Here is an 18,512-nt window from a genome sequence, read left to right on the forward strand (position 1 = left end):
CCCACAGTAAGGATGTTTTACTTGAAAACTCATCCCAGACCTTACAGGGGAGTGTTGAAATGAGAACAGAACATTGTGGGATTCACAACTATAACAAACTGCGTCTTCATCAACATTTCAAAGCCGAGGTGCCAGCAGGAATGTGCTGCACATTCAGAGCTGAATACACACTCAATGTTTACCTTCTCACACATGACTGACAATTGCAGTTACACATTCCTCACCTTGTTAAAAGTGCAGGACAAGGCAAAGCAGCATGTGTGTATGTGTGTGTGTGTGTGTGTGTGTGTGTGTGTGTGTGTGTGTGTGTGTGTGTGTGTGTGTGTGTGTGTGTGTGTGTGTGTGTGTGTGTGTGTGTGTGTGTGTGTGTGTGTGTGTGTGTGTGTGTGTGTGTGTGTGTGTACTCTAAGGAGTTTGTTTAACTGTGGAGGCTCAGGTTTTTAAAAACAATCGAGCATTGGAAAGCACTTCTGTGAAAGAAAGTGTGTGTGTGTGTGTGTGTGTGTGTGGGGGGGGGGGGGTCGGGGGGTGTGTGTGTGTGTGTGTGTGTGTGTGTGTGTGTGTGTGTGTGTGTGTGTGTGTGTGTGTGTGTGTGTGTGAGAGAGAGAGAGAGAGTGGGCGGGAGGGAGAGAGAGAATGAATAATGTCAGTAGTGCGTTAAGCACCTGTGCTAACATGTCTAGCAAACGCTGATGTAGAATAACGAGTCGTCAATTAGACGCATTGCTTTTTTCGTCTCGTTTCATGCCGAGTTGACAGAGTAACACACATACATTACTCAGACAGACGTAAACCCTTTACAATGGCAAAACTCAATCTTTAAAAAGGTTTCTGCGACCTCAGTTGACAGCTCAGCACTCGCTGCTTCTCCACACAGACGCTCCCACACAGAGAACCACAACAAGTTGCAACAATGAATGAATCAATGTCACACTTGTGTTTGCATGCCAGTTAGGTGTTTTCCCCAACAATGTCACACTGCTTCCTTGTTTTTAATTCAGCAAGATATGGCGTGATACGATAATGGCACCCAAAAAATAACACATTCCACACAGGCACCCAAACAGAAGCAGCTTCTGCTTGCTTCACATAACTTTACACTGCATCATAGCGTCGTATCCACAATCTGATCCCACTGCTACCATCAGGCAGACAACACTGCAGTATCAAAACGCCAAACTAAATTAGGGACAGGCTGCTGAACAGGCACACCCATATACCTACTTTATATCGTTGCTGTCGGGCAGAAACCTCTTATCTCCATATTCTAACTTTGTGTTTTTAATGCCCTACTTGATCATACTACAGCGTCACACAAAAGTATCAAAAGTAGCAGATCCGCAAGCTCAAAACGCAGCGCGAAGCAATGTGTTTTGAGCTTGTAGATCTGCTACTTTTGCGAATTTTAGAATTTGAATCCTGAAAAACAACAATTTGGGACATCAGGTTTCCACTCGACAGAGACGATATGCAACATATCTTGCTGCACTTGACTGTAACCTGTTGTCTCTTGTCTTCACATGCACCATTTTGCACCCACCGGTACACTGACCTGTTACACACTTTAAATATATTTGACTGTAGATAGATCCTCACACATTCCATGTATACTTGATATTTATTGATATATGAATACTGTCAAACACTGTATTCTGACATCCTCACACTATATTTAACTTTAAAAAAAATATATTTAGCTAAATAAAGAGAACAACACTGTATATTTGATCAAATTCAGAGTACCATACTTACATTACTACATATGTTTGACTCTCATATTTTGCTCTACATGTAATGTAACTGCAATGTGTGGGAATCTTGCATAAACTAACCCACTCCTGGTGTAAACTTGTGATGTGACAATACAGTTGAAGTTGAAATCCACACAGATAATCCACACATCTTTACAAACACATGCAGTTGCATACGTTTACCTTTACAAACCTTTAGACTCCACATTTCGTTCAACTTTACACTATGTTTTACTCTGACCTTTGAAGCGGCTACATATCTGATATTGGAGTGTTAAAGCCTGATTTAAAACTGTGTTGCACACCGGTGTCGTGCACCCAAAAGATCGCCTATTTTGGGTGCACGACACCCACTTGCCAACTACATATAACTCACCAAACTCAGGCCTTAAAAGTTCCCTTTTCAGTGGTTCTTCTTACCTTCAACAGCAGTGGATGAAAGCCCCACCATGTTCCGGTGTTTTAGAGGAAGAAGACACAAGGCCTCATTGGCGCATCATGCAGATAAGAGTTATTCCAGAGTCAAAGGCTCCCTGTGTGCTCTGAGTCCTATGGTGTCTTTGTACTGGAAGGTGTGTGTTGATCTGCCTGCTGCTGCTTCTGGCTCCTGGGGGGGATTCAACCCTCCCTCTGATCTGTTATCTGCCTCCCTCCTTCCCCTCTCCCTACCTCTACCTCTCTGTTCTCCTTTCTTCTCTTGGGGCGGGGGGGTTAGGTAGGCGCTGGTGCATGATGTGTGTGTGTGTGTGTGTGTGTGTGTGTGTGTGTGTGTGTGTGTGTGTGTGTGTGTGTGTGTGTGTGTAATACCCTTATTGGATACCCCTCTGCTCTAATTCTAGGGATCATGTTGCACCTGGGCCGGCTTGCTGTGTAAACACACATGGGCACACACACACACACACACACACACACACACACACACACACACACACACACACACACACACACACACACACACACACACACACACACACACACACACACACACACACACACACACACACACACACACACACACAATAGCCAACCCACATTCTTCAACTGTGTGTGTGTGTGTGTATGTGTAGTCTGTCAGCGAGTGCACCATGTTAACGTTTAACTCTAGCCGGAGCCCGAGCGTCCATCTCAACCTGCTGTTAACATTACCACAGACAGAGCGCTGTGCTACTGCAGTGAAACAGAGGGGCTCAACGATGGAGTTGGAGGTCGTTAAAAAGATAACAGGCCGTTAAGATGCCTGCATGTCCCAGTGAGGCTCCACAGATGCACGCTGCCTGCTATCATATCAGGTCTGGGTGCTATCTGTCGTTTTCACATAGAGCGCTGGTTCTCAACCTTTTGTGGATCAGGCCCCACTTGAAAATCTTGAAAGCGTTCGCGGACCAAGTGGCCAAATGGGTGGGCCTCGTTCATTTTCATAGCATGTTTATTTTAATGATCATCAAGCAATTAGATTGTGTCGCAGCTTGGATCAATGGAACTAACTTAGTATACTTAAAGTTGTTATTTTGATATCACTATGGTATCAACATTTCAACAACTTTAAAAATATTCATGTTATTCTCACAGCCCACCAGTGGGCCCCGGCCCACAGGTTGACAACCACTGACATGGAGGGCAAAGGAGTAGAGCCCAGACCTTTTCAGCTCGAGACCCAAAAGAGACATTTGGTGTCTTCCACTAGGGGTGTCGGAAAAAAACGATTCGAATACGAATCGCGATTCTCATGTTGGACGATTCAGAATCGATTCTCATTTTCAAAAAAATCGATTTTCAAGAAAATAAAAATAATACTAATATATATATTTTTTTTGGGGAGGAACTTGGATTTACCTTTGTGTGTTTACATTATTATCAGTTGATAAAACCTGTACAATTATAAAAGTTACATAAATGTATCCTATGTTTTGAATCAAGAATCGTTTTGAATCGAGAATCGTTTATTTTGAAAAAATCGATAAAAATCGGAATCGTGACCCCAAGAATCGGAATCGAATCGAATCGTGAGATAGCAAACGATTCACAGCCCTATCTTCCACACAAATTTACAAAAACACATGATGAATTAACAATTTAATCCCCATTTATAGAGCTTACCTTATCTACAAGCTAATTTTTTGTGGGGGAAAATGTATATTAACTCAGTCACGACCCGTAAGAACGGTTCCGCTAGCTAAAATGGGTCACAAGCCTATGTTTTGGAAATATAGAGGGCAAAGGAGTAGAGAAGAGAGATGGTGGAGGGTGTGTTGGAGGAGCTGAAACAAGTCCAGACACCTCGGGGTAGCACGTGGATGACTTGCAGCCCGAGACAAACCCAGGAGCCTCTACAACACGATCCAACATGCTGCCTCCACTCACATTGGTGCCAATGCTGCACACACACAAATACAAACAACAACGGAAGGAATACATTTTCATGCACGAAAGGCACGTGTGACACACACAGAGAGAGACAAAACATAAATTGCCTCATAAGTGTAGAATTTAGATCAATCTGTAGATAAGACCTTTACTATACCCAATACCTGTTCCTGGAAAGATGACTGTGTCTGTGTGTGTCTGTGTCTGTGTCTGTGTGTGTCTGTGTGTGTCTGTGTGTGTGTGTGTGTGTGTGTGTGTGTGTGTGTGTGTGTGTGTGTGTGTGTGTGTGTGTGTGTGTGTGTGTGTGTGTGTGTGTGTGTATACATGTATGTCTGTCTGTCTGTCTGTCTGTCTGTCTGGCTAGTGTTCTATTAATTCACAAAACCTGTGTATGTGTGTGTCACGAGCATAACTCGGGCGTCATCCGACTATCCAACTTCAACTGCAGTGCCAAGTGGCAATTCGATCTGACCAAAGGTTTCGGAGATCCGAAAAACCACATCTGTTTGGCCCGGGACTGCGAATGATGCAGCCATTCTGTGGAAGACGCACCAAATCTCTGTGTCTGGGAGGGATGTGGTCACCGGTTTCCCTAATTGGCCAACCCGACCCATGGCCATGGGCTTAATTGATTGGCCGGGCTACGCGGCACAACAACCTGGCGTTTCAGGGAAGCCGGGGTGTGGGCAACTGTGGGCAAAGTACTAGGAAAAGTACATGGGACAATGGGTACAATAGGTATTGCATAACCGGAGGGGCATCGTTGTGCATCATGTTTTCTATCTTTTCCTATTCATATCCTGTCTTGCTTACTTCTGTAATCAGTCATTACTCACATGCTGTGTCTTCCGGTCATGTAATATGACTTCGATAAAGGTATTTTCTCTGTGTGTTTAATAAACGTTAGAACATGTACAGTAATTTGAAGGTACCTTGGTGTCGTCTTGTTTCCGAGCTCTTTGCTTGCTTATCGATGAGTAATTCAATTGAAAGACCAGTCACCACCTTAATAGAGGAGAGCTTTTACATTCACACAGAGGATTACTAAACTGACATATTTCCTGTGTTTCGCAATGTGTGTACCTCTGTCTGTGATGAGGTCAGGGCAGAAACAGTGTGCTGGTATTGGATATGACCTGACATATCCAGCTCCTAACTGTGACTAAGCCACCACAGGTGAACTCTGCCCTCCCCAGTAAATTTGTGAACTCACTTAGAACTCTGACAGAGTGCACTAAAACACAGGAGAGGTAATGATACAGGCTGTAACACACACAGATGGTTTCTCACTAAACTAAAGTAATTGTAACTAGTTCTTATGTTTGTTTTGAGAACCAGGGGGGTGGGTTAGACCAACTCACATAGACCGGGGCAGCAAGATTTCACTGTGATTTTCCCCATCTTTGATGGAGCTATAGATTATTTCATTATTTATTTTACTGTTGCAACCAATAAAGGCAAATGTTTTAACTTCATTTGTGAGAACATGTTTTATAGCGTAACGTTTGCTCATCTACTACAATACCCATAATCCTTGCTGATCTTCAACCAATCACAACAATCACAGTCATGCGGCAAGTTCAAATTCATGTCATTTCAATAGTTTCTATCTCCCGCTACAGTAAGCGGTCCTTAACATCTTTATTGTCTCTCTTCAGGGATGACAAGCTCTTATACTTTTGGTAATTTTATTTACACAGACAGACTTAACTTGGCTCACTTTCAACCTGGCGTCACTATTTTAGGCATGTCATTCCAATTTTCAAACATAGCAAAAATAACAGATGTACAAGCTCACAACATGTTGAAATTACTTTTGGGTCTGTGTTGTTTAGAGGCCCCTCAATGTGTGATTCAAATTTGAGGGGAAATCTGAGTTTCAAGAGTTTAGGCTATAGGCCAAATGTGAAACAGGCGGTTATAGTGCCACCATGAGGCCGAAAAAAAGAAAAAAAAGGTGCACTTTCTTGGCCTACTGGAAGTGTAGCGTGCAAAAAAAAACATTTGCTGTTGATCGGTTATAGATAGGTTCTCTCAAAGGGTCACTTATTACATAAGTGCAGTGTCACTTTGTTCCAGAGGATGGCAATCAAACCCTAAGCAATGCTGTACCACTATCGTTAGACGAATTACAGGAGACTATTTTAGGCGCTGGCATACACGCAAATGGTGATAACCAAATTACTGCTGGTGCACACAAAGTACAGAATTTAAGGAATAAACAGGGATGATTAATCTGAATCATTGAATAAGGTTAAGAAGTTCAGTTTGTTGCTTGGGTGGCGCAGTGGTAAAGTAGCTGTCCACCACTGCGGAGCCTAGGGGTTGGAATCCACCGCGGTGCATTCGGCTTTGTCAAGCATAGATATGAACACAATAATTGCGTTTGCATAGTTCGTATTACTGGACCGTGTTCGAGGGAGAAGAGCAGGACGAAGGCTCTACGCCCTCTCAGTGGGGGCTCCTCCTCACTGACAGGTGAGCCAGTAGGGTTCAATAGCAGTGACAACACACAGATATGTGTGTGGGGAGGAATTAATTGGTTGAATGACTGAATTGGGCGGAAAAGGGGTCCATCAGTTTGTGATGAAGTCTCAAGGGAAGGTCAAGCTTCACAATGTTCTCCACTAACCTTGTGACAGGTGTTAGCTGGTTGCACCCCCTAAACCTTGGGGCAGTACCATCTCGCTATAGAGATGGGAAAAGGTTCGTTTCAGTAGGAGTTTTGTCCACTCAGCCATTGCATTAAACAAACTGCCTCGCTGACGAGTTGTGTGTTCGGAGGAAGAATGGGTGTACTTTGGAGATTCAATGTATTGTCTTTACTGTATGTATGTTGTGTGTTGTCTGCTGTTCTTATGCGTTCCATGTTTAACTGGCTGGGAAACCAATATCCCTCCGGGACAATAAAGTCTGATCTAATCTAACACAGGAAATTATAAGGGCTACACTACACTGCCCCCACCATTTCTGGTGCATTTCTGGTGGTACTGCTCAGTTTTGTGCATCATCCATAAGCTTTCAGAAAACGTGTAAAAAGATGGTCAAATTCGATGGCAAAAATGTACAGAAGGCTCAGTCACTGTCAGGACACGTTTAATCCATTAAGACCGGGAAAGCGCCTGTGTAATTTTTTGATTTCTTTGGCTATTCAAAAATAGTAGATATATAGATATATAGATATATTTTATACAGAAGAATCTTGACAATTTGTGCGAATCTTTGAATATATATATGTTTTCTTTTTAAAGCGAACATTAAAAAATAAATCTAGTCTTTGCTTCTAGGGGTCCCTGGAACAACATGTGTGGTGTGTGAATAGGTGAATATAATGCACATAACACATTGTACAGTGCTTTGGATAAAGGTGCCATCTAAATGCAACATTTACATGTACAGTCTTTATGATCATCGTTTTTTTGTCACCAAGTACAGGTGACCATGCTAACTGTGAATATTACTATGATCCAGATCTGTTGAGAGATCAGAAACTGAGAGAGTCAGTGAGCATGTCAGGGAAAGAGACTAAATGTGATTACCCAAGTATGTGTACGAGTGAGTGTATGCATGTTTATATATCTAAGTGTGTGGTGTGTGTGTGTGTGTGTGTGTGTGTGTGTGTGTGTGTGTGTGTGTGTGTGTGTGTGTGTGTGTGTGTGTGTGTGTGTGTGTGTGTGTGTGTGTGTGTGTGTGTGTGTGTGTGTGTGTGTGTGTGTGTGTGTGGAATCCACTGCATTATTGTCCGTACTTGTCTGTGTGTGGTTGAACCAGAGACTATAAACTTAAACTCAATCGTAGCATTTGCAGACTCATTCACCCCATTTCACTTTGTAGCAATAAATTGTATTCTTTATTTATGAGACCATTTACCCTGTTGTTTGTTGACTTGGGTTCATGCCATTTACTCTGAACTTGCAATTTTTGCAAGAGTTGCTCTGGATAAGAATGTCTGCCAACTGTCTAAATTGTCCCCAGCATGTGAAATACAGACTACAGTCAGTAGGTCACCTTATTGGTTTCCGGCACTGTTGTTTGCAGTATTTTGTTGGACATGTACACTTGTACCCCTTTGATATCAACATCCTTATGTTCTCTGAGTGTACTTCACACTACCGTTTAATGATTAGGTTATGAATCCTGGGAATTTCAATTTATTTTTTTAATTTTTGTTTTATTATTTTTCTGTAGACAATGACCTCCCTGTTTCCCCATCTCCACCTACTCACTCACTTGTTCTGTTTGATGTACCTGAACTAATGCTGTATTAGACTCACCTCGGGAACAAAGTACAGTGGTGTGCAGTTAATACTCTCTACTGTCATAGTTGTACTTTTTATCACTCTGCAGCAGTCATAGTCTCTTTTGCATTCTATTTTAGATACAGTCATTTGTCAAACTGATAGGAGGCCTTCAGGTGTGCGGTCTCTTTCTGAATAAATTTTCATTTGTCTGGCTACTCTCTCCAACACCCCCTCCCCATCCATACTCCCTCTCCCTCTCTCATGACCAGCAATTGTTTAGATGTGAGAAAAGCATAATGAGCAAATGCATGATAAAGCACAAACGTATCTCTGGTCAGGTGAGTCACAGGAGAGGCTTGCCGTTAAGACTCTGATAACCTACTGGCAGCCTTTTTATCACCATGCTATCTTCATCCCATCCCAGCAAAAACATCAAAGCAGGGACATGACTTACACGGATCAAAAACAGCTGAGTCACAGAGTAGAAAATATAGATAGAAACAGATATGTCAGCTCTCCCTATTGGAAAAACCTCAGGCTTATCACTCACGTCTCGTAGATCACCTAGGTGTCTGTGTGTTATGTGTGTGAGCGTGCACTGCACGCACGCGCTCATATAAAGTGAGGCAAGCCAGATGGGTCGACAACAGATGTACTTGTGGTTTTCAAGGATTTCAGAGCAATGCTCACATTGTATTCTCTCACCAGCCTGATTCCCTATCGTGATTAAATCCCCTCCCACTTACACCACTCCTCAGATTCCAGGCATTTCCCAAGAGTGACTCTTTCCTCCTGGCCCCGACACGGAGCATGTCTGGGCAGTCCACAGACAGCTGATATGTGCAGAGACCACGATGAGTAAACAGAAATCACATTAGCTCATAGGTAGGATAATATATATCGTCGCTGACGGGTAGAAACCTCATATGCCCATAGCGGTTACTTTTCAGGATGAATCTGTCATTTTTTTTAAATAGCAAAAATAGAAGATGTACACGCTTGTGCATCTTCCATTTTTGCTACTTTTTGTCTGACACTGAGGTATGATGATGAAGTAGTGGGGTATTCATTTACGAAAATCCATATGGAGATAAGTGGTTTCTGCCTGACAGCAACAATATGTTGGAATACAGAGGTGTAACGCAATACCGATTTCTCAAGGGGCACAACAAGGTTCAGCAAGTTCAACACACCTGCATACAGTAATATTTTCCTGCTATTACAGTATCTCGATTATCTTTATATTATAAAGATCATCTATTCTAGATAATAGGAAGACCACACATAAAAAGGTGTTTTCCAGATCAGAGATAGAACCATTATTTCTGCAAGTAGCTATATTCAATCATCATCTTAACTTATTTTAGAGGTATAGTATGTAACTTTGCCTTGTGTTTACATAACCAAACAATCATTTATTTTTTGTTCCTGGCTGTCATTTCCCTCTATACCAGCAGTTATCAGCCACTGGAGTAGTGTGGGGGTGTTTACCTGCAGAAACACACAGCCTTCTCGCTGTATTTTGGTGTTTTCACTGTTTGTTTTGCTAGACGGGGATGTTTTTGGGCTACCAAAACAAACAGTGACTGAAAACACAAAAATACAGAGAGAGAGCAATGTGTTTCTGCAGGTAAACACACCACCACACTACTCCAGTGGATGATAACTGCTGGTAAAGAGGGAAATGATGCATACAAAATGTATAGTTTTGTTATGCAAACACAGCGCAAAGTTACATACTATTCCTTTAATGAATAAAACATTTGAACCAATCTGTATGGTAGAGTAGGTTAATACAATATAACTGGCACATCTACAGTGGTAATAGAGGTGGTCATCATTCTCTTCCATTGAGAAATGTAGACCCTGGTGTTAAGGTAGAACACAGACAGCAGGGTTCCTATGTGTCTATTGTACTTCAATAACGTTATTCAAAGCAGACGGCGCACCGGATTTGACACTAGGTGCGCCACCATCTTTATTGAAATTCGGACATCCTTGCAGTTACCTTCAGGAGAGGAAGGCAAACGACATAAAAACGTTTAGATTGTAACTTTAAGATGATTACAAACAGAGTATTTTAAAGGGTTTGGTTCACCCAAAAAAAAAATCTTTCTATCGATTAGTCACCCCGTGGAGACTTGAATTCATGGATATTTTTTTGTTTTTTTCGCATTCCTAAGCCAATAATTTGATGACCGGCGGACAGGTAGGCAGCAGTTCCGGTAGGAGACACAAAGGAGACTCTTTGTGTCTCCTAACGGAACCGCTGCCAGTCATCAAATTATTGGCTTAGGAATGCGACAAAAACAAAAGAATGTCCATGAATTCAAGTCTCCATGGGGTGACTAATCGATAGAAATCTGAGTGATGCTACATGAGGTAGCACACGCTCCCTCAGTTTAAAAGGACACTATTATGCCTTTGGTACTGTATGAAGAAAACAATTGTTTTAAAGCTAACTTTACAAACGTGCTAACAATTCATCACCACTGCGCTCTTGAACCCGCTCAATGCAGACATTAAATGGAACAATGAAGATCCTTGGAGACCAATTCTGCTCTGACTCTGCATACAATGTATGTGGCTACGGAGTGACTTTCCAATGGGCCGACCAGCTGTATGGATGCCCCATGTGGAGATGGACTTCCTGTTTGGACTGATGACATCACATATCACCTCCGGCCTTATGTTTCCTGTTTCCTGTCAGCTGACCTGCTTCCATTGACTGTACTGTCTCTGGTGGGCCCTATTCTAGACGCACAAGATACCGTGTTAGATAGAACTGAAAGGACCTGCTGTACTTATTGTGTCACGAATGAATGAAAACATAATGGGGCTCTGGAATACGCTTCAAAAAGACAAGCATTTGCCCTTGATTTATTTTACCTATATTTAACCAGCCAATGAGATTAATACCAGAAATGACTTTCACATGTAATGTTAATGTCAGGGGCAGACAGACATGTACCAACTAACACCAAGTCAAATTCCTGTGCATTTAATTGTACCTCTGATAATGTAATTCTGATACACAAACGAGTTCACATGCTTGACTTGGGTGGCAGGTGAGTTGAACATGTGGAAACAGTTATTTGGTTTGAGGGGGAATCATAAATGGATAAGGAAGAGCGAGCATGTCCCTCCTATTGTTTTATATGGTACACAGGAAGATGCTTCAGGTTATCGTAAAAATACAACCAACAGCTCAACACTTCATAATGTTCAGGTGCAGTACAAACAAGCAAACCAGAGCTAAAGAACTGAGAATTGCAAGAATTATTCTGAGAAAATGTATGGAGGCTCTCTAACCCACTCACTTTAACTCTAATCCTGACTAACTATAATCTTAAATAACACCAAATAAGTCTAACTGTAACCCTGACTTAAGCCTGATTTATACTTAGTTGCGTGCCAGTGTTGCACACCTAAAATAGCAGATCTACAAGCTCACAACACGTCACATGATTGTGGAATGGCTATTTTCGGTGAGCAACTAAGTATAACTCAGGCTTAACTCTCTACACTTTAATGCATTTGGGGGATTTACAAGTGATTAATGTAAGGTTTATGATGTATAATCATTTTATTTTCCAAAATGTGTTTTATGTGGGGAACAACCCCTGAGTAATAAGCATGGTGACCCCCCATTCGTCCCCCACGGATATGCAGGCCGCTGATCATTGCACTATTTTTTAAGCTTGGACACAAAGCTTTTCTTTTCAAAGAAGACTGATAATAATTGTATTTAATCACACACCGTACACATACAGTACTAAGCCCATATTTGCCCTGGGTGAACTGGATGATAAAAGGACTGAGAGGGTGATGAATTAATTGTCACCTTGAGAGACCTCACTGTGGAATGAACTCGGCATGTCAAATATGGTTGCTGCATTGATAAAATACTATTTCCTCCTTGTGTTTGAGTCTAAATAAGGCTATGGGTATGTGAGATAAACAAATTACCACTTGGGTATTTGTCGCAGCGTTCAGTAACCAGAAGAATTCAATGAGGAAGGAAATAAATAAAACTCCTTTATTATAGTGGCTAAATCATTAAGAAAGCCAACATGTTTCAATTTATTTAGCTACTATAATAAACACTTTTAATTTATTTCCTTCCTTGTTTACTTTTTCTTAGATTTTGGAGTGCCTGGATTGCTTTGCTCTTTGCTGTTATTGATTTAGCCACGATAACAAAGGCTTTATATTAATTTCCTTCCTTGTTGACTTGATTTTGGAATGGCTGAATTGCCTTTGCGTTTTTTTTGTAATCAAACTTTAGCAACAACGATGGTGCAGCAGATAATCTATAATCTAATATTTCTTGTATTGGAAATTACATTTTGATTGTTTTGAAATGTAATTAGTGTCCCTAAATTCAGAGGAGCCCCTTCTCAACAAAGACCAACAATGGCTGAGGTAAGATTTACATTCTTCTTCACAATCAGTTTTAGGGTGGATTTATGGAGAGTACACTGTTCCTAGACCAGTACCTGCAACCAGTAAGAACTATCTGGGAGTATGCTTCCCCTTCTAATTAGGGGAAACGAGCCTTTCACTGTGGGAGGCAGACATCTCGTCAAAGCCATTAGGGGGAGGCCTCGTTTGGGTGGCTGGGTCGTTTCCATGACGACGGACAAGGAAGAATTATGGGTTGCGTTCCCTCCCACTCACCTGTTTAAGTATTAACTGGCTTTGAAAGCCAGTCTAAGAGCAGCGGGTGGGGGGCGCGAGGCTTTGATGTTCATGTTTGACTGCGCATTCACGCATGCATGCATACATGCACGGTACTGTGCAGTACATTAGCACACTGTGGTCACATGCACACACACATAGACACAGACACAAATACGGACACGTGCAGTGCCCTCACGAGTACATGGCTCCATTGCACTCCAGTAATCTGCTTCACTTGGTGTCTGGTTGCACAAGTGGGAGTGCGCAGTCATCCTGCATTCACAGGAGAAATACAGAGTCAAGGTGGACGGGTCTCAGGTCAGGTCAGCACATACTAGTGCTCATTTCTCCTCGTACCCTTGGTTATGTTTCTGTTGTAATATGCAGGAGGCTTGGCCCACATGATCCCATTGTCTGTACGTAATGTTATAACTGTACTTGATCACTCTTAAGCGGTGTAGCACGCATACAGATATGTTTCTGACTGACACCATGTGCTCTCCTTTATCAAGACACTGCAGGCCCAAAAATACAGGAAGTCACTGTTGAAGTACAACTGACATCTGCTTGTTAGACCATCACAAATTATATCTATTCCAATTCATATCCTGTCTTGTCCAGATGACTCACATATATCTCAAAAGCACATAATATGGCTTGTGCAAAGATATATTCTCTGTGTGTTCAATAAAAGTCAGAACATGGCGTGCTGTCATCTTGTTCTGCGAGCTCGCACTTGCTTGAGGAAGCTAAATTCAATCGAATGACTATAACCACCACCTACAACTAGAGAGCAATCACAAAAGTTTCCATCTAACTTATGTGAATTTTTCCTCAAGAAAAACGATATCTGTGCTTTTACAGTGACACTCTATTAGTGACATGAACTGCACTGGGCCAGGTGGTAACCGTTGTGTCTGAGCGACTAGGGTCAGGTCAAAGGTCAGAGGTCATGGAGCTGGACAGGATAGAAGTCGGACACAACACTTGTCTGAACTCTCTGGAGTTGACTTTCGACTGCTTCGTCTTCCGTTTTCTCTTCCCCCTTCGTCCTCATTAATTTTGTGGCTTGCTCTCCCTTTCATTCAGGTCGTGGACGGCACAGTCGTGGTTGAGTCAGCCCGCTCTCAGACAAAGAGCCTACAGTGTTGTCAGTATTATTCAGAGCCCATATCTACCCTATGTCTTATGAGATCACTACAATGCTATGTCTCACACACAGAAACGTATTCACATACTGAGAGAGATGCTTAACTGAAGCTGTACAGACAACGGTAAGAAACACACGCGCACGCACGCACACACAGGCTCTCTCACGCGCATGCATGCACACATGCACAAATACATGCACGAGATGGAAAAGGGGCTGCTTTGTCTGTATCTAGGGATTCATATTTGTCATGTTAATGGGAGTTTGACTAGGACACTGTTGTTGGGGTTCAACAGAAATCTGGGACACTGTTTTGTATATATGTATGTATATCTCATTAAACCCTCCGTCACCTTCTGCCTCTTTCTGCCTCTGGCCACACTCCAAAATGAATCCAATGTAAGATTGAGGGGTGACTTAAGAATCCGTTTAGGTGGATTTAATGCTGTGAGATAAGCCTTTAATTGTGATGTGAAAGGTATCAGTCTTTAACTACTTTCAACCCCCTATTTTTGGGCATCTGGTCATTATAGGTGAACTGAAATATAGTAAAAATAGCGGATCTAGAAGCTTGTGAGTTACGACGTGTAGCAGTGCGACGTGTCGTATTCTCAGCTTGTGGAACGGCTATTTTAGCTCTTCCTGGGCCTCACCATCGTACGAGGAAGTATAAAATACGGCTTAAGTGGTTAAGGGCTGAAGCGTTCCGTCTCTCACATTTGAACAAGGACGGCTGACGAGCGACAAGCCAGAACTCGCTCTAAATCACATCCAAAACAACAACCTTTAGAGTCAATTTGTGAGTTTATGACAGGCATGCATTGCAAAGATATCCGTGCCGTCTTTTGGAACGGAGTCAAGGCGTTTCATGACAGAACTAGAAAAGTGCACTCATCTCATTAGAGGCCAAATCTCTGCCAGGAGGCATGCCCTAATAATAATAGCCTTGAAATGTCTACGTATGGCCATGAAAGTAGCGCGGCATGTGATTACCAGTTGTACATCACCACTGGCTGCCTCCCCGTCTCTCTCATACAAATTCATTCATTGTCTAGCTTCCTCCCTCTTTCTGTCAGATTACTGCCAATCTAATTTCTCTGTAATCCGCAAAGTCTGACTGTTAATTCCATGCGTCAATTATGATCGAATCACCAGTCAATCAAAGCTTGACATTCGCCGCGCGAGTCCTCCGCGAGAGGAAGTTTGGCAATGCACGGCTGCGGGCAGTTGACAGTAGAGATGTCTCTAAACGAAAGCTGTGAAGCTCCGCAGATGTGCAGCGATTGTTTCAGCATCTGTAAAAAAAACTTTAGACAATATTTCAGATAAAAACTCCATCAAAACTGGATAAACAAACATGTTATTACGGTTTCGGTGTGAACAGTCAGGCTCCTGTTCACACGTTGAGAATTTCACTTTGCACCAATTCTCAGCGCTTTCGTGTCCAGTGTGAACCCGCCGTTACAGGCCTCAAACACATAATTAACACAAGAACAAGAAGTGTTAATCTTGCAAAACATGTTTTGTTGTTTGATGTTTTGTTCTCCTTTGTTGTTTAGCAAATGGATGGCAGTAAAACAACTGAAGGAGCAGGTTAGGTGAGACAAGTTTCCTTCCTAAATAATTTTGGGTACACACACACACACACACACACACACACACACACACACACACACACACACACACACACACACACACACACACACACACACACACACACACACACACACACACACACACACACACACACATCTAGCCAGCCTCAAAACAGCTCACACACAATCTAGCCAGCCTCAAAACAGCCCAAACACATTTGTAACTGTCTGTCATACGTACTGTGTGGACATTTTCTGTAATGTTATAGAGTACATTACCATGGAAACACAACACAAAACAGCTGAGAGGGGATTGACCATAACCCTTACACACACACACATACATACATATCTCAGTCAGATGTCCATGGTGATTCCCTTCTCTCACTTGGGAGAACGAGGGGGATTTCCACATCTATAGAATGGCTACACAAAAGGCCCTGATCCACAGCTTAGGTCTGCATGGGGCCAACACACTGTACTGTTCTGTACTGATTAGTTCAAAACAGCAGGAGTAGTGTCTTTAAATTGTGTTAAAAAACACACATAATGTCTGAATGTGCGCCATCAGTTTAGCTCTACATGATTAAACTTGTTGGTCTAACCTCAGCTAAACTGAACAGAAATGGCATAACTCACATAGTACAGTATGATTACTGTCACTGACTGAGGAACAGGTTTTTAGTCGTGCAGTGTTGTTTGCCCTGCTAGCGCATATCGCTTTCAACCATGTTTTAATTCAGCCAGTGCAAATTTAAATCCCTGTTTACATAGAAATACAAGATTATCTGCAGGCCTGAGGGCTGGTCTTTGTGTTGTTGAGTCACCATCAATTAACATGCATGGCATTTAGAGACAGTTACTGGGGCTTCTGTGGGAATAAAACAGAATTTGCATACTGTATTACCACATGTGCATCCAAGCATGCACACACACACACACACACACACACACACACACACACACACACACACACACACACACACACACACACACACACACACACACACACACACACACACACACACACACACACACACACACACACACACACACACACACGTCTCTTTTCATAGCTGTGGAATGTGGGGTCTTCCAGCTCTTCAGTGGCAGAAAGGAGGTATGGATTGATGGGCAATTCATGTTTATGTAGCAGACTTGTGCCTACATGACCAGTATGTTTTATACTGTATATATTCACCACTATGGGCCATACACTGTCTCTGTTTAGTCAGTGCTGAGTTCCTGTATGAATGCATGCGCCTCTGAACAGTGGGAGTGATTCAGCACAGCCAGGGTAAATCATGGACAATCCCATCGTTGAAATGAGTCTCCGAGGGGACAACCTCTCCCCTCTCACACCCACCTGACGCTCTCAGCCTTTCAGAATGCACATTTAACATCAGCCTGGACACAAAACATCCATTTCATTGCTGCTCCAGTTGGCTTGACGTGTGCATTTCAACAAGCTCCGTTGAGCTGGATGGTGGAGCAAGCACAAAGTAATCCCAGACATTTCTTGACCAATAAAGACTTCAAAATCAAGTCATCTCTAGGGGCAATGATACATAGGCAACACTGTAAGGCAAGGTCAATGAGAAGCAACTATGACTGCCAGTCCAGTATGCTGACTTCATTCATTGTGATTCTTGTTGCTACGTCAAGACGTTATCCAGTTTTTCCTTTGAGAGCTCCATCTCTGTTGAGGTTCTTGTTGCCTCATAAAGAAGGTGGCTGTGCATCACAGCCTTTAAAGCTACAATATGTAAGTATTAATGTCCTCTCCTGACAGAGCGAGGTAACTGAAATGATGCCGACACCAGGGTCCAAATCTCCGATTGGTTATAACAACGTTTTATTGTTTCGAATAAGTTCTGGATTGTATTAGGTATAGAAGTAATTAAGCATTACGCTTCCTTCAACAGGCAGCAAAGCAAGGCAGACTCAAGTACTGTATGTATTCAAATGATTCCTGGAGGAACGTTGTGAATAATGATACAGAACAGAACAGGTCCTTGGACACCGTTTGGCTGTGACCAGCGAGTCACTTGCCACAAAGAGCAGGTGAACGAGTTCTCACCTGCTTTATCATGCTTCAAATCTCAGTTGACAACAGACAGGATCTAGCTTGAGCTTCCCACAGACAGCTTTTTAGAGATACAAAAGGACCCAAAATAAACCCCAAGACAAATCATTCAGCAAGAGCCAACCAGAGAGCTAAGAGATAGCAACAGGAACAGCAGGGGTGCTGCCCCGGGGTCACAATCCTGCTATGTTTCACTAAACACACATCTGAGATAGGAATTCACGCAGGCAGAATTCCTGTGGTCTTTTTTGTGGGCATTTCCGTGTGTGTGTTATGTGTGTGTGTGTGTGTGTGTGTGTGTGTGTGTGTGTGTGTGTGTGTGTGTGTGTGTGTGTGTGTGTGTGTGTGTGTGTGTGTGTGTGTGTGTGTGTGTGTGTGTGTGTGTGTGACGGGAAGGAGCTGGCAAAGGAGGACGTTTTCAATCATCCAAACGGTAGAGCCTGAAGATGGACATTTTACTCTCAAACTACTTTCCTGTACGACCTGTACTGACCATGTGACTCCCACCAGCCAATGACGATGAATACAGAGAGACACACCTCAGAGCTACAGGATGATGTTAAAAGCGCCATAAACGTCACAGCCTTTACTTTTAACCAAGTGGGAACACAACAGAACGGAAAAGAAGTTCCGTCAAGTTTG

The 18,512-nt window shown here is 42.6% G+C and overlaps 1 protein-coding gene across 4 annotated transcripts in view; it reads right to left on the minus strand.

The window, feature by feature from the left end:
* Positions 1–18,512, minus strand: part of afap1l1a (actin filament associated protein 1-like 1a) — a 45,710-nt gene that overhangs the window by 23,629 nt on the left and 3,569 nt on the right. The window contains exon 1 of one of the 4 annotated variants that reach the window (XM_084085900.1): positions 2,172–2,416. The exons of 2 other annotated variants lie outside the window; for them this stretch is intronic. In XM_084085900.1, coding sequence (XP_083942026.1) covers positions 2,172–2,202 — 31 coding nt within the window. In that variant the 5' untranslated portion in view covers positions 2,203–2,416. Of the gene's footprint in view, positions 1–2,171; positions 2,417–18,512 lie in introns of those variants that run through there. One more of the 4 variants, XM_084085901.1, reaches the window with a different exon arrangement.

Source organism: Gymnoscopelus microlampas (assembly GCF_963454915.1).
Source record: "Gymnoscopelus microlampas genome assembly, chromosome: 18".
NCBI lineage: Eukaryota > Metazoa > Chordata > Actinopteri > Myctophiformes > Myctophidae > Gymnoscopelus > Gymnoscopelus microlampas.